At 37.7% G+C, this 23,412-nt stretch overlaps 1 protein-coding gene across 2 annotated transcripts in view; it reads left to right on the top strand.

Annotated features, from left to right (window-relative positions):
- Positions 1-21,353, top strand: part of ADCY2 (adenylate cyclase 2) — a 203,536-nt gene extending 182,183 nt beyond the window's left edge. For both annotated transcript variants that reach the window (XM_052703931.1, XM_052703930.1), the window contains 6 exons: positions 5,691-5,849; positions 11,599-11,745; positions 13,276-13,383; positions 15,408-15,522; positions 19,487-19,611; positions 20,571-21,353. In XM_052703931.1, the coding sequence (XP_052559891.1) occupies positions 5,691-5,849; positions 11,599-11,745; positions 13,276-13,383; positions 15,408-15,522; positions 19,487-19,611; positions 20,571-20,723 (807 nt within the window). In that variant the 3' untranslated portion in view covers positions 20,724-21,353. The remainder of the gene's footprint in view (positions 1-5,690; positions 5,850-11,598; positions 11,746-13,275; positions 13,384-15,407; positions 15,523-19,486; positions 19,612-20,570) is intronic.
- The last annotated feature ends 2,059 nt before the right edge of the window (positions 21,354-23,412 follow it).

Genomic DNA, 23,412 nt, shown 5'->3' with positions numbered 1-23,412 from the left:
TCGCAGCTATTGAAAAAATGAGCTTGTAAAAGTAACAGTCTTTTGCTTTCAGAGCTGTAGGTTTGAGATCTTCATCATGATATTGCTTGTTTGTAGATCTTCAGTCTGTTGCCTTTATTTTTCTGCTAGTTTTTTTTCTTATTTAAGGAAGATGAAGGAAAAAACTGTTTTCAGACATTCTCAAGCAAAGTCTAAAAGGTAACCGATGTTACAAATTAGTTTTAATATATTTGTGAACTAAGACCTGCCATTTTAGGTTACTGCTGGTGATATTGGCTGGTAGTGAATGCCTTGGAGAAAAACAGGAAACTCTTCTTCCAGCAAATTTATCCTGATTTTCCCTCCTGTTCCTCTCACATTGCCAAAATCTGTGCCAAGCCCATGTTTTAATTCTACTGTGAAAAGAGGATAAGGAAAGAAGTGGGACTAGAGGAGGAATTCCTGATGTGCAGTGTCTCTGCTGCTTCTGGTGTGGACCATCGCCTCTGCCACTATCTCTGCCATTCCGCTGCTTCTCAGCTCTTCTTCTGACTAGTGTTTGTATTATTTTAGAGGTAAAAGGAGCAAGGAGTAGATGCACTGTAGATTTGGACAGTGATGGAAAGCTGCTTTCTGTCTGTTCTAAATTCCTTTTCTAGTAATGTCTACAGTAACATTGTTTCTCTAGTAGTGTAAGAGTTTAACGGGGCCAGTTTTTATAAGGACAGGCATTATCTTTTGGATATGTATTTTAGATCAGCTGGTTAAATTAGAAAACTAGACAAATATTTGGATAGATTCTTACCTATTACTCCTGTTACTTCTACTATTTTAGGCAACTTTTCAACCTTCACAAATTGATCATAAGGAATAAGTAAAATTCCCATATCCCAAAAAGCACACAGCAAATCTTGCATTACTTTTTCACATTAATGGTTGCCCATCCTTTCATCTCCCTTTCAGGAGAAGTGATGAATGGCATTTATTCTGCACACTTTTCCCCTAGATACTGGACACGTCTCATCTCAAATGTATTTATGGAAATTGGAAGAAACCAGTACAGCGTTACTCACTAGCATCTACTTGGGCAAACATGTTGAAGGGAAGAACATTTTTCCCAAAATGACAGTGGTCTCTGACATTGCAGTTTGTGTTCTCAAGGGCAAAAAATCTGGGAAATAGTGTTCCCAGCTGTCATAGGGCAGCAAAACTCATGGATTTAGTAGGCTGATTTTATGGTCTGTTGCAGTCTTCCTCTTGCTATAGTTCTGGTCGAGTCCTTTCCTAGTTCTGCACCCTTCTTCCACAGAGGGTAATACGCAAATCGTTTTCTCTTTGTTACTGCATTTTTCAACTTTGCAGATAATAGCTTTTCTTTTCTTGTCTCTTAGTACTTGTATGTTTTAAGGGTGTTAAAGACAATAGCCACTAATAAGAAGGGGTATTCCTTCCACTTCCCTTCTCCTGGCACTGGTGCTTCTCTGCCCCCAGGGCAAGTTATCAGAAAGTTCACCTAAACAAAATGTGAGTGTTTTCCTATAACCCAGCCCCATGAGTTTCCTTGCTGCTGGGTGATGCAAAAGCAGCAGAAAGAATCCATGTACGGTGGAATGGAGGTGGAGGGAGGCAGCGCTAGTGTATCAGCACACCTTCTATGAGCAAACTTAACTCCCAGGTTCAGGTAATACTCTTAGATGCACAACCATGATTCCTGCTGAAAGAGCTAGGACTTTCCAAAATAGGGTCTGGTTTAAAAATCAGCCCTGGAAAAATGGTTGGTTTTCAGCCAGATCATTTTGCTGAGTGTTTTTTGTGGTTTGGAGGCATCAGTGCTTGTGCCCAAAGAATAATTGTAGGATGGGCATGAGGTGGAAAAAGTAGAATTGCTTTTCTTTTCCATGGTCATGTCAGCATAGGCTATAAGTGACACATTTCAGTCTGCATACATGCCATCTAAGTTCTCTGAAACAGTTGGGCAGCACACAGGCAATTCTCTCCAACTCTGCCTGAAAATACAGAGTGTGCTCACATTTAAGCCTTAAACATTGTGAATTACCAGTATTGATGTAGCATGTGACTTTTTTTCTTATCTTCATATAATATTACATAGACCTGGTTAGTCTTTGAGTAAATATTTTGCTTCTCCCAAAATTATATTGTGTTTATAAACACTGAATTTCACCGACTGTTTTAGTGTTCAGATGTGTGTGGCAGTGAAAACTGTTTGTAGTATCTGTTGTGATTTTTAGCCAAGAGGTTTTATTCCATTTTTTTTTTTCCTTAGGTGCTGTAATCTTTTAAAAAGCCTCTTCTGAAAAAAATTGATGAACATTTATTTGGAAGTTCACTTCTATTCACAGACCATTGGTGTATTTGTGACAGATGGAGGCATGTTTACATAGACTGTATCAATAATTCCTCATTATATCAGTGTTAGATAACGTGTCTAAATAGCTCCTTAACACACCTTTGTCTGTGGTTCTCAATGTCACCTCAGTTCTCTTCCAAAGGTTTCCAAAATTTGAACATTTGTCAGTTCTCCAACACACTGGAGGTTTTGAACAATAAGGCAATGCACCACAAATTTCAGAACAGCAGCTTTTCATTCAGTTACTTTTCGTGCTGGTGACTTCCTGCTGGTTTACTTACAAATGTGCCATAAGAAGACACTTCTACTAATGCTCCATACTGAAACAGTTCCTCAGACTTAACTATCTGTAAGTAATGGCTGTGGAATTTTCTTAACTTCCTCACCTGAATGATAACCCACTTGTTATTTTCTATAAGTGATCTTATCTGCATTAGTATTACTGTCATTCTGCCCCTTCAGCACGTGTGCATCTCCTGTGACTACACACATGGATGGTACAAACTCATGAGCTGTTTGTTTTGGCTTTCTGTGTAACTTTCTATAGCAATGAGAGAAAGTTCATTCAGTTAGTTGCCTCATTCTGAGAATACTGAAAATAGGTCCAGGTGAATATTGCATAAGAGTTTAGAAATACAGACCTAGCTACCTTTGCCTCATCAGACGTAAGTCCTAAGTCAGGTTTTGATACGCCCAACTGCTTTTGCCCAAGAACAAGTTACCACTGATCTGAACCTCTGGGGTTCATTGCCTTACATGCTTTGATATCACGCCTGCCTATGGATGAAAGCCATTCTGAGATATTTTCGTGGTGAGATGTTAAAAAGGTTCTGTAGATTACATGTAAAGTAGGAAGAAATCTTGGCTTTCAGATGACTGTAAGGCTTCAAAGTTTGAGCAGGGTCTTCAAAGATGTTTAAAATAAATTGGGTATATTGCACAAACAAAAAAAACCCTAACAATCTAAAATAAGCTTTACTAAGATAGGGCTTACGTGCTTCTAAAAATGTAAGTACGCATTTTGAAATAACCTTTGACATTTTTTAATTACAAATCAAATTGTAGAGTACCTTCTGCTTTTTTTCCCCGTTTTCTGAGTTCTCTTTGACATTTGTTTTTCTATCCTGTATTTCAATGCATAACAAAAATGTAAATACATTATCTCCTTCATATTATCTCCTAAAGCAGAAACATCATTCTGAAGACTAAGCTTATCTCAGTTTGTTTTCAGTACAAATTGGATACAGTGTATGGATACCTAATTGCTGTTTTAAGCCATGCGTCCACTTTACTTTAGACAATTTACGTAAATGATTTTGGCATCCGAGTGTTTTATTGGATTTTTTCTACATGAAGACAGTTTATTGGATTTGTTCTGCATTAATGCATATGTGGTGGCATTAAGTTTATCATTTTTGTGGGGAACTTGAATATGTAAATATTAATAGAAGAATAAGACAAAAATTCTACAAAAGTGACTGCATATATTTTGAATCTCATGATCAGTTTTGAACAAAAGCTGTTCATGACCTCAAGACTTACAAGAGAGAGAACTGCAATTTGGTACCAGAACAATGACAGAACACAATGACCAAAGCAATGACAGTTCTGTTTCCAAGTTCTAGCAGAAGCCTATTTTCAAGTTCGGTGTCTTCCTTCATGCATGTCTTTATGTGTATTTAAGTCTGTGCCTTCTCTTCATTTGTTTAAAATCTGCAAATAACCTTTAGTAACGTAATTAATTAAAAATAGCCAGCTTGCTTGCTTATTTGACATACCAAGTCCAGACTTCTGAGGCAGAGCATGATCGGCTATAAGACATTAAGACCCACTTTATGTTCAGAACAGTGTTAACTTTGTGTTAGAAGAGCCAGAATCTCTCTGTGGCAGTTCATTTGAGGTGTGCATTCTATCCTTCCTAGTATATCATAAGAAAAGAGATATACTTATATTCCTAGTATAGCACAATAAAATAAAATCACTAAAGGATGCTGTGGTATGAATTATCCTTTTTTTTTTTTTTTTTTTTTTTTTTTTATTTTCCCATTAAATATCTAAACAGTACCAAGGTCCTATCAACCGATTTAAAGCAATGTGTGGAGGTGTGGTTTCTCTCTTAATATTTTTTTCATCCTGCAGTTTCTCAGTGGATCCATTTTTTTGCTTCACCAGTTCTAAATTCCGTGCTTTTTAGAAGCTTGCAAAATTCATTTCAACTTCCTGCCCTATCTTTGGCTGTGATCTCAACAAAGTACTCATGAATCATTTTGAGCTATGACAGCAGACATCCAGTCACAAGGACTACTGTCATGTTTTTATTTAAACACTTACTGGCTGCTAGTAATAATGGCTAGTATTTTCAGGATTTTACATAAGATTGTGAACATAATCATGTTCTCCTGATTAATAACTCAGCCTTCATTCAGGCTGCAGGGTAGTGTTAAGCCACTGAACTGCACTGAGATATTGACTTACGTCAGCTCCAAAGATGTAGGCCAGTGGAGTCTTTAATGTAGAAATAATGGTATAGAATTCACCAAAAAGCCTTGAAATTATTGAAAAGGAGTGCAGAAGTGCACAAAAAGTAACCAGATCTTCAAAAATACTAATTGAGGTACAACAAGAAGAGAAGGATAGAATCATAGAATCACAGAATGTAGCATTATTTATATTTTTAAAGAGAAAATCAGAAAGCAACAAGATGGGCCATTTTTTATAGTCTTCAAAACACTCCAATTTAAAAATCTCTTGCTATTCTAAAGCAGTAGCATTTTTGCTGTGTGCATACTAAAAGGAGAAAGTTTGTCTCTTGAACAACGAAGGTGTATCAGTAGGCTAAATTTTTTTCTGCTACCTTTTTCTTTTTTACCAGAAAATTAGCATTACATAAGTTAAAGCTGGTAAAAGTTAGGGTCTTCCTGAAATGCCCTCTAGCATAAGTAAAATTCTCTTTAGATAAATTAGATACTGTATTGCAGAACTGCAAGTTATTTCCATAACAGTGTTTGATTTGTAGAGTGAATTTCTTCGAGAACATGAGCGTACGTAAGGAAATCTTCCTTTGTTTCAATGACCCTGCATCTTTTGGCTTATTTCTGAGCTTTTTTCTTCCCCTCCCCTCCCCTTTTTTTTTTCATGGTGGGGAGCATTTATAAATTTGATGAAATGTGTACCATGTGGTGTGGGCTTGGGGGTTAATTTCTGTGGAATCTGGAATTGTACTTGAATGGCCAAATAATATCCTTGTAAAGGTGATGTACTGTGCTTATTTTGTCTCTTAAACCTGTACTCCAGCAGGACAAGATGCCGATTGTTTCTTTACCTCTGTGTCCTCTTGTAACAGAATGAATATTACTGTAGGTTAGACTTCCTGTGGAAGAACAAGTTCAAAAAAGAGCGGGAGGAGATTGAAACCATGGAGAACCTAAATCGAGTGCTTCTGGAGAATGTGCTTCCAGCCCACGTAGCTGAACACTTCTTGGCAAGAAACCTGAAGAACGAGGTCAGCCATCTCTGTATATTCTCTGTCCAAAGGCAGTGTTCTGTCCAAAGGCAGTGCATTATAGAAATAGCACTTCATGCTGAGTTGAACAGTAGGTCCATACAGTCAGATTATAGATTTACAGTCATTTTACTTCCCCCCTGCTTTTCTGAGCACTGAATCACCTTAGTACCTTGCAGTAAAAAATGTGAAACTGTTTTAAGTGGCAGTACACTTTGCCTTGTGGCAGAGGAGGAAAATGGGGAGAAAATGAAAAGGATAATTGAATCCACAAGGATTTAAATTTGAAGCATATGTATTGAGATACATTTTTCTTCGTGATCAGAGTGGAGCTGCATCCAGGTTTTGAAATTGCTTGTGGTGACTGGAGACCTTGCTTATAAATGTGAAAATTAACCTCTTCCCTGAAACAGTGGCTGTATTAATTCTGGAAGGAGGTGCTGAACACTGAAATAGCTATTTACTCACAGACAACAGACTTAATCCAGGCTTTGGAAATGTCTACCAAAAGACTCTTGCTGACTTAAGTGGTAGTCAGATCTACTCCTAATGCTGCTTTGTAGTTTTAACAATGGAAAAAATGATAAAAACAAAAGAAAAAAAGCCAGACAGATAAAGAGGAAGTAGTAATTTCTACATATCTTAAATGCAACAGTTAGAATTACTTAAGCATAAAACAATTGTTCCAAAACAGACAGAAGAGGGGAGGGGATTTATTTTGATCTCCTGAATAGAGAAGGATAACATTTTCCCTTTCACTGCGGTTTTTCACTAAGCAGTAATATAATGTAGTTTACATCAGTACTTTAGTACTACCTGTAAACATTCACTTGATAGCTAATGTTGAATGAAAACTGCTGTGGGGTTCCTTTGAATCCAGTGAAGATGTTGGCTGAAAGCCAGGTTGGCTCAGCTCCGGCTCTCAGTTCAGGCATTAAACACAGCAAACCATCAGGAGATTGCTTTCTCATTTGTGTGCTATTCCATCTCTGCTCCCCAGCAGAGCAACACCATCTGCTCACTCTTGTATTGGCAACTGGATTTATATTGTCACCCCTCAAGATTCTTGGGTTGAAATGAGCTTCAGTAAATTTAGTGAAGATGAAAAATGGTAGTCTGCTGAACTCTGGTTTAATGTCAGCTAAAATAAAAAGAAGTTGATGTGATTTTAGTGGCATCCCATTTAAAAAATAATAAAAAAAAAAATTAAAAATAATAATAATAAAAAAAAAAACAACCAAAAACCTTGAGTTTGCTTTGTTTATCTTTAAACACAGTTTTCAAAGAAGCAGCAACCTCACAAATCCTTGGAAATATTAAGGAATATGAACATCAGTCACGTCTTGTCTTAGAATCTGCAAGGACATATCAAGCCTTAAAGCAGATTCAGTATGTTTGTTTTTTTATGTCTAAACATCTAAAAATAGATGACAGCAGGTCAAATCTTGTTTTATTTCTGTGAATGTTTAGATAATCAGATAATGAATTGAAATTTGTCTGCATCTTCCTCCGAGGCAAGCACTCAATAAGGCTATATATATACTGTTGTCTATCTAATGGATGAACGTTACTTGTCCCAGAATTTTTTGCATGCAGTTGTATGAAGGAAATGGAAGACTAAGTATGCTGCTGAATGAAATGCTTCAGGAATGAAAGGGAAGAAAAAAGTGTGGATAAATGCTAACTGAGAGTACTAAGATTGTACTTTCAAAAAAGCAATTAAGGTCTTTTCATAACAGCACATAAGTTGAGTAATATTGATGTGGTGAAAGTGAAATTATTTCAAAGCAGGTAAATGTAGTAGAAGTTTGTTTGCTTTATCAGTCTCCAGAATTGGATTTTTTGCTTATTGACTGTACACTGGATACCAAATAGGGTACTTTCCAGTTGACAGACAGAGGAACAAACATAAAACAAAAAGCAGGAAGCAGGCTTCTTCTGCAGCTGGCTTCTGCACCCTTCTCCTTTGTGCTGTAAGCATTCAGCTTCCCTATTACTAAGAAGCACTCAGGAAGCTTTCTTGCTGGGAGCTAACTTGAAAGCATGTTGCTGAGTTGAATACCAAGAGTAATCTTGTTTCATTAGCTGCAGAATGGAGCCAGCAGAAATTGTGCCCCAGACAAGCCAACTGCTGTAGCCTTCCATGAGCTGTATGGGGTGGGGACCAGTTGGCCTCCTTCATCCTCAGAAGGTCTGCAGGTACTGAGAAGATGGGACAGTATAAAAAGCTGACCAGGAAGAATTCAGAAAAGAAAAAAAAAGAAAGAACTAATGGTAGAAGAGAGAGTGATTTTATTTGTGCTGAAAGAATGCAATTCCGTCCTGGAATTATATTGCATTTAATTTTCTGATTAAACATTTTGGAGAGCACTCTTTCATGAGAAATACTCAAAGGAAAATTAAGACACCTGATTACCATAGCCTTTATTATTATGAATGATCGCAATAAACTAGCGGGGAATGTCTGCTTAAAATTGCCTGACATTTATTATGACAGCTGCAATTACCACTCATGGTTCTAAACAGTGCCATTTGTTGTTTCTATTCTGGTACTACGCTACAAAGCATTAGTAGAGATGGATGTTGCCTTACTGTTAAAGAAGAAGGAAGAGAAATGGGACGCTGTTGCTGTGCTTCAACATGATTAGTGTTCGTATACAATTCTGTGTACTTGTTTTTGAGGTGGGGGAAAGAGTGATAACTCTTTAGAGGAAAGGAGGATTTCTCTTTGTAGCACTAGGGCATGCAGTCCTTGTTTACAAGCTGTTTGTCCCTTGCTGCCAGCCAACAGTGTACAACACACTGACCCTTTCTGTGTCACAGCAGCATTTCTGTTCCTATCTATGTTCCTGTTTCTTGGTTACTCATATCATTTTCCTTGTGATTGTGCATCATGCAAGTTGCCATGATTTTTTCTGGGCTACACCTGCTTTCTGGGAAGACAGCAAAGGCACTTCCTAATCGCTAATGCCATCTGGGCTCTGTGTTTACGTTCTTCACTGGCAAAGAAGGCAGGCATTGCCATGCATCAGTGATCCAGTGACCTGCCTGGCCCAGGCACTAATCTTCAGCAGAAGTTCTAGAAGCAGCTGCACATTAATGTATTATTCACCCATTCTGCTTTTGTATTTTGTAAATGTTAGGGCATATTTTCCTTCTGCAAAAACCTATTAAACACTTCATAGTTAGATATTTTTCTAGTATTCCCATAAATACTAAACTTTTTAATCCCCCAAGCTCCTGTCTTTCATGTTGGTAAATAGCAACAAGCTATACATACATATATATACACATATTTTTTTTCCTTATTCAACCTGTAAATTTCTTATTTGTCTTCTGGTTCCTGAATTATGGAGCGGTAAGAAGAATCAGTTTTGTATCACTTGTGTTTCATACACATATCCAGAGAAGGGTAGCAAAGCTGGTGAGGGGTCTGGAGCACAAATCTTATAAGGAGTGGCTGCGGGAGCTGGGGTTGTTTAGTCTGGAGATGAGGAGGCTCAGGGAGACCTTATCCCTCTCTACAACTCCTTGAAAAGAGGTTGTAATGAGGTGGGGGTCAGCCTCTTCTCCCACGTAACTAGCGATAGGACTAGAGGGAATGGCCTTAAGTTGCACCAGGGACGTTCAGGTCGGATATTAGGAGCAATTAGGAAAAATGAGATGAACAACATCATGTAACTTCTGTGCCTATTCTGCTAAATTAACCTAAGATGAGCACTCAGCTTACCAGATTTTAAGTTCTGAATTTATTTAGAAGCAAACACTACTGTAGCTTTAGTGTAGACATGCCTGAGGTAAATTTGAAGTGGGTAGATGTGAACCAGAATGCAAAGGCTAAGTATTTGAGGAGCGGGTCTATAAATTTGTTCTGATGCTCCACTTCACTAATTTTGAGCTGGTTTGAGTGCAAAGACACTCAAGAAAGCAGCTGGTACACGCCACTTCAGTATTACAGAGTCTGGACCTGCGTTAATGTGTAAAGAGAGCATAGAGATGCTCAGGTCCCTCTGAAATGCTTAGAGTCAGAGTCATCCTGTATTGTTTCAGGCACCCCTCTTGAGTCCTTGCATTAGGAAAAGTGACCTCCATTTTTTCCTTATATCCAAGAGAGAGAAGCACTGTCTGAAAGGACTGTGCCTGTCTGGCAGTAAAGCGACTTTCCAGATACACTTGTCCCAGAATGTCACTAGCCATTATACATAAGATGACATAGACACAGACGTAAGATGATTGTGCTCTCAAATGACATGCTTTATTCAGGTGTATTACTCAAATTCATTTGATATCATCTAGCCAGCGGACTCTCCTTTCCCCTGTATTATTGTATGAATTAAATTGATTTTTTTTATATATATATAGACTTGAACACTGCAGGAGGAAATACACAAATTAATCCAATGTTTATGGGAATGGAACAAATAGATGACAGAGAAGTATTGCCAGTGTACTGGTTCTTTTCAATGGGCAGGATGCTTGAGGAGTTTCAAGGACATTGTGATTATATAATCCTTATGAAATAAAAGGGAAGAAAAGTCTTATAGTAAACAATCTAGCTTCTCCAACTGCTCGTGCTCCTGTCTGTCTGTCTCACACCTGTTCTGGGCTGAGACAGTCAACAAGCTTTACCATTTACCATGATCAGTTCTGCTATTTTTCAGTTAACATCACCAACTTGGATTCACCGTGTCTGTGCACACTCATGTGGATTCACCACGTTCTTTAAAAAAGGAAAGAAATATACTGCAAGCAAAATTGAAAAAACAAACTTTGGACAAGTAAAGAGGGAAAAAATATCTGATCCTTCTTGAAATTATAGAATATTCATCTTATTCACAAGAATATTGAAATCCATGCTCTACTCAAATACCTTTAACGGAATTTGGCATTATACTAGCTTACAGCATCCCTTATTATTGTGATTACCTCTGTGTATGGATTTCCATACTTTTTTTATTAGTTTAATAAATAGTCCTTCTTTTCTTTTTTCAGGACATAAATTTGTCCTGAAAGCAGAGAGATTCTAATGATAGAGGACATTGGAAAGGAAACTGAGGGAAGGGATAAGGGGATTTGTTTTTATCATCAGAGGTTTCCTGTGGAGCAGAGGTGCTCTCATTTCAGTGCTCACAGAATGCTATGGAGAATGTGACACATAAGTAAGTTTAAGTTCAAGTGACTGATCTATCTCGTTAAGCCCCTTGTTGTGGAAAAGAAAGGACAATTATTTTGTCCTATTAGGCATCTTGTCATTTTAGATTAGGATCTGTCAGGGTTGTGTCATATTATGCTTTTGTAGTGCTCTACTGTTGAGATTTTGCTTCAATTTTTTAGTTCTTTCTAGTTATTATAATGATACAGCTAATAAAAAATCAGAGACTGTTTTGCAAAATATAGTCTCAACCATGCAAGCCAAACCAAATTCACTACAAATCTCAGAAGTGATCCCTATCTAATAAATCAGTGAACATTTTATTCTTACTGAGCAAATGTTCAGGTGAAAAAAAGGAGTAACTGTACAACACCAAAAAATTTTCAGCTACGTTGACTATGTTTAACAAGTCTGTATGGTGTTTAAAGATCAATAAATGCCACTAAATGCAAAAAATACTAGAACACTGTTTTAAAAGTTTCCATTCATGGCACCATCTTCCTTTTCAGAACTGGGTCACTGCCTGTTATCATAGAACCTTCTTTAGAGCTGGGTATAACAAGTTTCTTTTCTCTTTTTTTATTTTCTTTTGGACAGGATCTCTATCATCAGTCATATGACTGTGTCTGTGTCATGTTTGCCTCTATTCCGGATTTCAAGGAATTTTATACAGAATCTGATGTAAATAAGGAAGGCTTGGAATGTCTCAGGCTGCTAAATGAGATCATTGCTGACTTTGATGATGTATGTACTTCTAACAACAATCAACATATGGTTTCAATCGTAATAACTCAGAGTATGCAACAGTAAGCAAACGTACTTGAAAAGGAGAGTGGAAGAGCTGTCAGAAAAGAACTTTTGTATGTCTGGTCATGTAGAAATTGTTTCCAGAGAATATTAAAGGAAAAAGAGATTTATGTGGAATAAATGAACTATTGATCTGACATCATATTCTGTTGCTTTTCAGTCTCAATAGTGAGAATCCAATGCATATACATGATGGGGAAATTCTGCCCTTTATCTGCAGTTCACAAGGCACATTACATGCCGTATATTAACTGTTCCCAAATACTAATGCCAAGGTAAAGTACCTAAGTTTGTGCCCTAAACTTTTACATCTTCGGAGAGCATCCAAAGCAGGATGTGAAGGTGCTGAAGAGTCTGAGAGCAAGATGTATGGAGGATGACTAAGGCCACTTGATTCAGCCCAGAGCAGCGGAGGCTGAGAGGAGGCCTCATGGCAGCTGCTGCTCCTCACAAGGGGAGTGGATGGGCAGCGTTGAGCTCTGCTCTCTGGTGACAGTGACAGAGCCTGAGGGAACAGCACAGAGCTGTATCAAGGGAGGGTCAAGCTTGAGATTAGGAAAAAGTTCTTCACTAAGAAGGTGGTAGTTGGGCACCAGAACAGGCTCTCCAGGGCAGTGGTCACAGCCCCAAGCTGCAGGAGTTCAAGAAGCATCTTGATGCTCTCAGTCATATATCTGATTTTTGGGTGGTCCTTTATGGAGCCAGGATTTGGATTTGATAATACTTGCAGGTCATTTCCATGATTCTATAACCTGCATTGTTTTGATTATACAACATGTTGATCAGTTGGTATGTGAATTACCCCTAGGAATGTATAGGTTTTAACATTCCACTCTCCAAGCTACAGGCAAGCGCAGAGTTTATAACTACAGATAGACTGTGAAAAGTCATACCTAAAGGTCTCACTGAGAACAGTATTTGTCTTTAAGTTGCTGGTGATAAAGATATCCAAAGAAGGTGTTAAGAGTGTGTCATGATTCAGAGAACACAGACTGGATTTGCAGTTCTGCAGCTGTGGAGGGAATTTTAGCAGCAAACCCATTTTGATAACTTTGGAATGTTCAAAACAACCTGGGTTATGAATTAGAATTCTTACCATCTCAACTAGAAGAGATGCTTACTTTCAGAAAGCTGCTTGCGGCTCAACCATTGGCTCATCAAGTGATTTGGTTCCACTGTCAAATGAGTGTAAAGTCTACTGATTTTTAAGAGCTAAATGGACAGGAAGATGAAGTTCAGTCTCACTAATGAAAATCTAGTCCCTTTATGATAAAAGTGTATTTTAGGAGACATGATTTCCCTTTTTCTGGGAACTATTCCTGTATCCATTTCTTTGTCCATCCTTAAGGCCATCCTGTATATATTTGTGAATTAAAGTACTGATCTCTTGAATTCTGTTAGAGAAACAAGCACTTAGAGTAAGAATGCTGTTGATCCCAATAATGAATAACTGTTCTCGTTTTCCAGTTATTATCTAAACCAAAGTTCAGTGGAGTTGAAAAGATAAAGACCATTGGAAGCACATACATGGCAGCAACAGGATTGAGTGCTACGCCCAACCAAGAACAGTATCAGGTACAGAAAAAAGTTCATGCTCAATAAAAATCATGCTCAAGTAAAGCCTAAAATTCTGTTCATTAAACAGCAGCTTACATGTAACACTTTGGCCTCAATTTTATTTCTTACTGATCAAGTGTACGCTTTTATTTGGAAGTTTCTGAATTTTTTTTTCACATTGCAGTTTTAAAATGTTATGTCTAAATTTGGCCTTCTACTCTAAATATAATTCTGCATTTTATTGCTACATGCTGCAGCAGAAGTAACTGAACTTAGAGTCCAAAGGAGAGTGTTGGGATCACTATTTTCCTTTGAAAGTTGAGAGTGCAGGGTAGCCTTATTAACCATACACTTAAAGAGCCTTCAGGCTCAATGCTTAAAGCAGATTCCTTTGTTTCTGATTTATTTAATGTAGTAGAATTGAGAACTATGTGCAGTCAGTAGAAATGAAGTTCGGAGAAGCAATTCATAACTTTGAAACAAAAGCCTTCATCAGATCACTGGTGAGCAACAGATACAGCAGTAATGAATCAGTATGTTCCCTGATAAGGATTAACGTCTCCTGACAAACTCATGTTCCTTCTAAAGAGAAGCAATTAACACCTGAACTAGACCTTAATAATCTTGAGGACAAAAAAAGAATAATTTCAAATTAGCCCTGACATTCTGTACAGGGAGGTGAAGAAAATGAAGGAAATGTAAGACCATAGACTGGAGAACACACAGAGGAGTTCTTAACCACTAGTAAATTTAGTGTGTGTGCTGCAAGAAATTGTATTGTTTGAGTTATTTCTGCAAATTATAAATCAGGAGATCCAAGTCTTAGTGTTCCTTTGGTGATTTCGTACACATTTTGAAATCCATCAAATCTTAGGTCTCTTCAGTCCAGATGCTGCAGATCCACAGATACTGCCGTACCTAGTGTGACAATGACTGACAGCTAGGCATATTGCTGAGCACAGCCCCCATTTCAATACAAGAACTCAGGGAAGACTAAGTGCCTAAAGACAGGGTCTCAATGTATCAGCTAGGTAGGATACCATCTGTCTTAGCTAGGAGTGATCTCCAAAGGAAACAGGAAGGCTTAATTCATCTAAACAACAGCTGTGGCAAGAGCTGCTGTCCCACCAAGACTGATACATGTACTCTATGAATCATCTTACAAAGTTGTCATCTGTCCATCAACTCTGACACTTTATTTCAAGGAAGATTCAGTCATTTCTTATAGAGATCAGTAAGTCTAACTCTTAAGAAATCATTCTCTTGCGAAAATCCTATCCAGGGCTGTAGGAGCTTGAAAATCACTTCTCTCCTTAGCCTAAGAGGACTCAAAGCAGTGCTTAGAATCAGGCTATACTGTTAGTATATGATAAAACATTAAGTCTATAGCCTTAGAAACTAATGTGCACCCTGGAATAGCAAAGTATTGAACAGGGAATGGGTTGTCTTTCCCCTCTGTTCCTCCTGCATTTTGTTCATTTTCAGGTCTATTACAGTTCCCAGATATGCCTCCTTATCCTTCTGCCAGATGAGATCAGCTGAGAAACTATTAAAACTGACTCTCACTGGAATGTAAGCATTAGCAAGGGTACTGAAAAGTGCAGCAGTGAGAGGGAGGAGTCCCTGTGGGGCTGACCACAAGCACCATTTGTTATTAAGAGACATAAAGCAGAAACAGACACTCAGAGAAAATTAATGTACAAATCCTTGGCATGCATAGACAGTGAGTGCTGGTAGAACAGATAGATAGTGGCTAATCAGTTGCTTGATAGTCAAAATTTTATATTGAGTATGTTTTGAATGTATCAACTCTATACTGCTTTATCATGTAAGTAAAATGCAACATGGTCTATTGGCCATTGTTTGATTGAAGTGCTGCTGCAGAGGACATCATCTTCTACATTAGTTTTCTGCTGCAGCCACCCTGGCGTTAGGATATCCCTGAGAGTTTAAGTGCTTTTGCGTTCAGGGTATTTTGGATGTGTTCTCACAGGAACTAAAGCTACATAAAATGATTTTATTCTGTTTGTTTGGCAATTCAGGAACCTGAACGACAGTATATGCACATAGGAACCATGGTGGAGTTTGCATTTGCCTTAGTGGCGAAACTGGATGTCATAAACAAGCATTCTTTTAATGACTTCAAGTTACGAGTAGGTATGTATTACAGGATTTGAGAATATGGAAGAGGGGGAGAATGTAGTGTGATGTTCAAGCAGATTAAAGCATTACTAGAACTGACCAACAGGGCCAGGAAAGTAGATGGCATCACCTTTACCCTGCTTAAAGGCAGTGTCGATGGCTTTGCCAGTGAGCACAGCTGCTGTTGTGGCAAGATGTGTTTCAAGGCAGGAACTCAGAAGAAGCAGCATCACTAAATAAAGAATGCTTGGAAAATACAGCCCCGTGGGTCCAAGTGGTTCTATGGTAACTGTAATAATTATTCCAGATATTGTTGACAATATACATTTTTAAAGCTTTTGAGTACCAAAGGAGATACTAGACAGGGCTTTGCAAAACTATGTGAATGACTTTGGAGGACAGCACCTAAAAGGCACAAATGAGGCTGGAGTTTGAAATACTTTACATGTACTAAATTCAAGCAAGCATACAGTAATGCTTCCTTCCTGCTGTTTAACACAGGAGGATATTTCACTTATTTGTTATTCTGTGTTTATTGACAAATAAAAGCAAAGATGTCCAGCTGTTGATATTCATTAGGATATTTATTCTATCACTTAGATTTCAGCTTCTTATTGCTTCCCTTTGTGCTCCAAAGCATTAAAAATAAATAAATAAATACACAATTGCAGTAAGTCATGGGAAGGATGATGAAATAAATGAATTCAGATCTGATCAAGAACCATATGCTCCAAGATGCTTATTTCCTGATCGCAGTACATAGCAGTTTTACAATGCAATATGTAACTTGGAAAGTGTGAAATGAAAGCATTAAATAAATGCTGGATACCCACAAATCTTATAAACGTCTGAAGTATCCAACAGTTATTCTCCTTCCTTGTTTTTATTGCTGTGCTGCTTGCTTTTCTTCTTGCTTGGTCTTACATTTATTTTACAGTGCCACCCACTGGTTATGCTTGCTACTTTCTGACCTTCCTTTTTGTTTCATATTCATTGCTATAGTTAAAAAATGAGAAAGCACATCTGAAGTATGCCCCATTCTCGTTGTGTTCCAGAACTTGATGAGTTTATAAAAAATGTGTAGAGATAGTATATTTTTGTACAGAATAAGAGTTCTCTTTGTGCCATATATATAATGCTACATACTTGCTAACAAAGTGTTATGTCAATATACATACTGAATCTGCAAACTGATTAAATCAATGCTGACTCTTACCAAGTAGGGATTAAGAGGTGAACCTTTTAGGGGAAAAAACATACTTACTTGTGATTTAAAAACATTTGCTGGATGCTATGTAGAAGTTATACTCATTTGCTTCATGAAATAAAGAACAGGAGAAAAAAAAAAGAGTAAAGATTACACTATGTCAAAAGCTGCTTTGTAGCATTAAATACTAACAGTTTGCCGGAAAATCATTTTTTGTGTGTGCAGAATGAATTAAGAAGAGTTAAAGAGAGGGTAAAGTGCCTGATGGTTTTTGAGCAGTCTTTTGTGGTTGTTCTGCATCGTGTTTTCTGGACTGCACACAAACTGTTTGTCTGTTTGCCAAGTTCTGGCCACCATATAATAAAAAGGATAAAAGAAAAAAAAAAAAAGGAATAAATCTTGTTTGCCAAATCTTAAGAATCTTATGACAAGGCTGTTGCTCAGGGTTTTGTTTCATTGGTTATATTAATTAATTTATTAATTTACTTATTTTTGCTAAATGAGCCTAAAACAATCTCTGAGAAAACTTTAAAGAACTAACATGTTCCAAATGGAGGGTAAAAAAAAAAACAAAAAGCAGCAGCAAGGATTAAATCTTCAAAGGTACACAGATCCCAGACTGGCACTTTTGCCACCTTAACACACTATAGATACCACTGAGGTCTTCATGCCAACTTATCCATAGCAACTGCAACCACAGAAATGCATCTTTCTCTGATGTAATCCCCACTTTAAGGACTTAAACCCAAACTGCCATTTGTAAAAGCTTTTCTCAGCCAGCATTCAACCCTAAAATGTTTGCAGCTCACTTGACGTATTGGTTTTCAACCTTAATTTGCTGTAAATGCCAAAAAATGCTAGTTGTGCCTTGGGAGGTACATAGCCTGATGTTCTCAGGCAAAAGAGCACGTAGGTGATATTTCAGGCATTTGTTCCCTTCTATTAGTATACTTTCAAGGAAACTTTTGCAGAAGTGCTACTTCTTTTCAAATTGGAATAGAGTCTGGCATATTGTTTTCCACATAGGCTGATAGTAAGGACATTTCTCAATGTTGTAGGCAAACAGTTTTGTTCCTGCTTTTGTCTGAGACTGCTCAAGCATGGGGATCAGTTTCCTGGAGAATTCCATGAGCCCAAGCTGTTGGATGCTTTGGAGTGAGATACCTACCCTCTGTCAGTCCTGCTGAATTGTGCTTGCTGAACAGTGTTCTCATTTTCATGAAATAATTTAACCTCATTTAGTATGAGAGAAAAAGACAGGCTGTGTCTTATTTTGTTAAAGAATTCACTTTCTGTTCCAGCCTTTACCTCAACACGTGTTTATGTGTCACACAAGGGAGCTATGCACTAGCAAGAGTCACTTAGGGCAACACATGCCACAATGATTTCATTGCCAAATCACATTCCTAGGAGGTACTAGCAGAACTCTTCATGAAGGAGGAGGGATCTGAACCTGGTTCTCCAGCCCCTGAGGGTATCACTCAGACCATGAGCGGAGACGGGTCAGAAAAAAGGAAAAAGAAGTCACTTCCTGCTCATTGCATTGTGGAAAGTCACACTGCACCATCCTAATTTCTGAACCATAGCATAGTGTATACCACACACATCTCTTCGATATCCGAAGGCAGAAAAAAACACCTATGACCTGGAAGTTAATGCACTATTGCAAAGCAAGTCCCTCTTTATGTTTAATCCCAAGTGCCTTTAGAGATTACATACTTTTCCATTTTTCTCAATTTAATTGGTACAGAACCATTTTCAGAGTTTTTACAGCCTGGTTGTTACTCATGGTACTACATTGCATGTGATCTGTATTAGATGGGCTGCTCTAAGGTGCCTCCATGCTACAGTTTTGCTTTAATTTCACTGCATAGATATATCTCTATTGCTGGTTTCTGTCAAGGAATAAGTAGAAGTCAGTTGTGATCTTTTGATTAGGGGATAATTTTAGAAATCCAGACTGTTCATCACGGCAGGGTACATTTCTCACTGAATATTTCCTGCTTGTTGGTAAGTGTAATTTTAATTATAGTGCATTTGATGCTAGTTAGTGACAGTGCTTTTGATATTGCCTCCTGCTTTGCTTCCCTACTAGAAGCATACAAGTCAGTTCCTTTGCATCCCTTAACACAGGATGCAAACTGACCACAAGAGAAAATGTGCCCAGGATGGAATGGGAACTATACTATGTCATTCTTCTCTCTTAGCATCTGCATTTCAGAACTAGCAAATTGTTATTTGTACTCTATGCTTAAGGAATACATATACTACAACTATTGAAGATAATATAAGCAATCCAGCCTTCAGAACAAGGATTCAAATCCTTGCAGTTTATGCACAGTAATTTATTCTACATTTATGAAGCAAAGAGTACTTTAAAATGCATTTGATTTGACTATTGATTATTTCAGATAGAAGTCCTTTTCACTGAAAGTAGAAATAAGAAATTTCAGTGTTTCTGTTTTCCCAGAGGAAGCTGCTCTTCCTGCAGAATGTTTCTCATGCCATGTAGTAAAGGTTGAAAATATCAAAATTATTCAGGATAGAAAGGAGTTGTAAAACTAAAGTTAGATTAACTTTTGACATTTCTATAACATTCTCTTGCCATAAGGGGTTGATAAAACATTTGTGAACAGGCTATCAGTTGCTGTACCCACTAATCAACATGGGCCAAATACTGTGGTGTCCATTGACTTGATAAGTTGCCAGGTGCGCTACTTGTCATCATCTGGTAAATATTCTTTTACAACATAAAGTTTTTATGTTTTTCAGGTATTAACCATGGACCTGTAATAGCTGGAGTAATTGGAGCTCAGAAACCACAATATGATATCTGGGGTAATACAGTAAATGTGGCCAGCAGGATGGACAGCACTGGTGTCTTAGACAAAATACAGGTAGTCTTGTTTTGGTGCCGGTATTTATCTTAACAATGCTTAAAAATCATCATATGTTTGTACACCAAAGGGTTTGTATTCTGGGGGCTGAAGATGCCTACCGTAAAAATGACCTTTCAGAAGAAATGGATTTCAGTCAGGAACATAAAGAATTAAAATTCATGGAAGAAAAATGGGAAGAGAATAAAACTTTATATTCACCCTACAGAGGAATACAATGGAGGAAATTATGCATTTCCTAGAAACGTAGCACCAATTTAAGAGGGGTGTTGGGCAAAATCACATTTGTATTCTCTGAATTTCTAAACTGGTAAAATATTAGCTACATTATTTGTGAAGGGTATTCTTGATGTTAATTATTTCTGAAGGAAAAATGTCCATAACTACATATATCAAGTTAAATCCATAAAGCAGTGATGAAATGTTATTTTGTTGAAACGTGCAGATTAATAACCTTTATGGTTTACTATCTCTGAATAGATTATGACAGACCTGTATAGAAAAGACCTTCATTTACTAATCTTCCAGAGATTTCATATTCAGGGATCACATTTTAATTTTCTTCCTGGTATGCCTTGCAGCACTTTGGTATCCCACCATGTATGTGACTGACACCACTCAGACTCTGTGATTGAGACCATTCAGAAGTAAACAGTGCAAAAGCAGAGCTACCTACTAGGTGTTGGCCAAGCCTGAAAATAGGAGGGATCTCAGAGCAGTGATATCTACAAATACTTGTTTGCTTCACAAAGAAACACAGCTAGTCTGAGAAAGCTGATGCTGTTGATGAATAACCTCTGCCCTGGTGTACTTGCACCTGAAATGGCAGCACTGCTTCAGTTTTGGTTCACAGTCAGTTAGACTGACTAGTCCTGTTAGTCAGGACAGATATTTTCTTTATATTCTGCAAGGTGATTCTGCTTCACTCTTTTTTCAGTGTTGGTTTTGTCTTGACGCAGGTTACAGAAGAGACGAACAATGTCCTGCAAACACTGGGGTACATGAGCACTTGCAGAGGAATCATAAATGTAAAAGGAAAAGGAGAACTGAAGACATACTTTGTACATACAGAAATGACGAGATCCCTTTCACAAGGGAATGTGGCATCTTGAAGAATGCTTGTACATGTCATTGATACCATATTTTCAGGAAAGTATCACGCACTTTTTAACTACATTTTGGCCCTTAACATGCGTGCTATTTTCTGATATGTGGCACTTATTTTAATATGGCTGCAGAATAGTCCCATGAGCCATCATTTTGCACCTTGATATTCCTATGTTCAAGGACAGTTGTGATGTACACTATAGGACTGGAAGATTGTACTGCAACTTGCACAGTTATTCCAGGACAAGAAAAGAAGGAATAGGAAAAGGAGGTAACTCATCCTGAAAGGACTAAAACGAGATGTTGGTGACAAATGTGGGGAAAAAAGGCAATAAAGCTAGGGGTGCATACTATTTCCTGATGCATGGTGTTTTCTGGAAAATACAGTCGCTCCCCAATAGCATCCACTAATCTGGTATTAAAGCATACAGTATTTGTAAATAGGTTTACTCGATCCACACATGAGTTGGATGTGATCACCAGTTGCATCTCATAGCCAGGGACACGTTGGGTGGCTTGCTGGCATTCTTTCTGAAGAGAGAACTAACAGTGCTGGAATAGTTTTGTACAAACGTGTCAAATGTTTTGAAGCAATTGTCTTTTGTAAGGTTAATTCATTAAAGGTTTATATGTAATTTGTCTTACTGTTGCTGTCTCTTAGTTTTGCTTCCTTCTGTGGCTTCTATACCTCTACACCTGAGCATCTTCTGCTGCAGCTGCTGTATTTTATTCAGTGATTAGATATTGAAGCAGGCTGTGGCCAGCTATCTCCTCAGCTTAGGTCATTAATATCTGTAAGATTTGCTTCTGCCTTTCAGAAATTGAATCAACTCTTTTGTCTTCAGTCTTTCTTAGTATCCTAGGCACTTTGCAGTTATTTGGTCCCTAGGTGACAGAGAAGACTTCAAGTTCCAGACATGAATGAGAACGAATTGGAGGATACTGGAGACATAAGCAGTGTTGCTACTCTACAATGGGCCTGCAGTGCTTAAACAGTAACTAAGAGAAGATGTAGGAAAGAGGAAACATTTGTGTTTTGTACTTTGACCACCTCATCTGCCCTTGCATGCCTTTCACTTATCTTTACAGTGCCCAATTTCATGGGATATTTAAAATAATCAAATTTATCAGAACATAATTGATACAGTCTGTCTATTTTTGAAGATACAAAAAATTGCTATTTTGTGGATATTCAAGATCAATTTAAATCTTGTTGAATAGTAACTTGCAGATTTTCACAGGTGAGCAAATGTGAGAGACTGAAAAAGCAGGTAAACATGCTCCTTTGAAGGCACTACAAAGATTATTTTTGTTTTGCCATTATCGGTACTTGATATTAACATGTTTTTAGTCATGATAACAGGCTAACAAACCAAAATTAATAAGTCTCACACTCAAAAATATAGCTATAATATTTTTTCTGTCATGGTATTGAAATGTAAAGAGCATTCATTGAACAATCTTTCAGATTCCATATTCGTGAAACATTTATATACATTTGTATTGCATTGGTGTCCTTTCAGAAGGAGTTCCCAAAATATTCCCAATACAAATGGCATCAGGCTGCACAGTCTCATTGAGGGTGGCGAGGTTACCAACAGCCGCCAGCTGCCCTCTAGCAAATTGGAATAGCAGTCAGTCTTGAAATGTCTACATTTGAAATGAAATAGACACCTTGAATTTTTAAAATTTCTCAAATTAAAAATTAAATTACATTGGGAAAAGTAGAGAACAACTTAGATTTTGAATGTACTCTGAGCCTTTAAAACCGTTCTAGTGTTATCACAGGTCAAAGCAATCATTTCTTACCGTGAATGAAAACCCTGTAAGCTGATTATATTGTACTGTCATATCTGTGTGCAACTGTCAGGTATAATCTGTACATTCAGGGTTTTGTTTTCATTTGCATCTTGCACATTCTGTGCACCATTAGTAAACTGTGTACCTAATTTGATAGACTTGTTTCTATAATTTTTATAAAAGTTAAATTATATAATATTTCTGTAACCCATGAAACGTTAAATTATTTGAATAGCTGTGAGCTGACCGGTCCAATGAAGTGTAAAGCTAAGTATGTGCCCTCCAAGAACGTGTTGATAATGCCCTTGTCTGTGACACTCTGGTGCCCTTGTAATACTCTGGTATTCTCTCATTTTGTACTTGCATTCTAACTCTCGCTACTGTGTAGCCAAATCCTGCTAAAGAACAAAAAAATGGGCAAAAGATGAATATACATGTAGTATGATGCCCAAAGAAGGGTGCATATTATCCTTTCTCCAGCCTTTAGTTGCTGAGTATTATTATCTTTCTAGTGCCAAGAAGCTATTTGTATCCAATAAATATTTTTTGTCTTCCAAAGCACTTTACATCTACTGTCTATACTGTTTTATTCTTCCCCTATATAGACTGACCCAGAGATCCTCCTTCTTCCTCTCCTGCAGAAATTTTATATTCCGCAGTAACTGGATATAACGCTACTTGAGTGTCACTGTATAACTTGAAAGTTTTCTGATGATCGTATTTTCTGCGTAACTTTAAGGTTTGAGTTCTACGGCTTCCATGCTGATGCTGCAGTTTGCAGGTCGCTAGCGAGTCACCAAGGTCATGAGTTTCAAAAAGCAGAATGCAAGAGTGCTCCACAACATGAGGCAGCAGCCACACAAGGAATATAAGCGTGATTCACTGTGATCTGGG

This window comes from Tympanuchus pallidicinctus, unplaced genomic scaffold, assembly GCF_026119805.1.
Source record: "Tympanuchus pallidicinctus isolate F22 unplaced genomic scaffold, pur_lepc_1.0 scaffold5, whole genome shotgun sequence".
NCBI lineage: Eukaryota > Metazoa > Chordata > Aves > Galliformes > Phasianidae > Tympanuchus > Tympanuchus pallidicinctus.
Note: the sequence above shows the minus strand (reverse complement) of the source record. Positions and strands in the feature narration are given on the sequence as shown.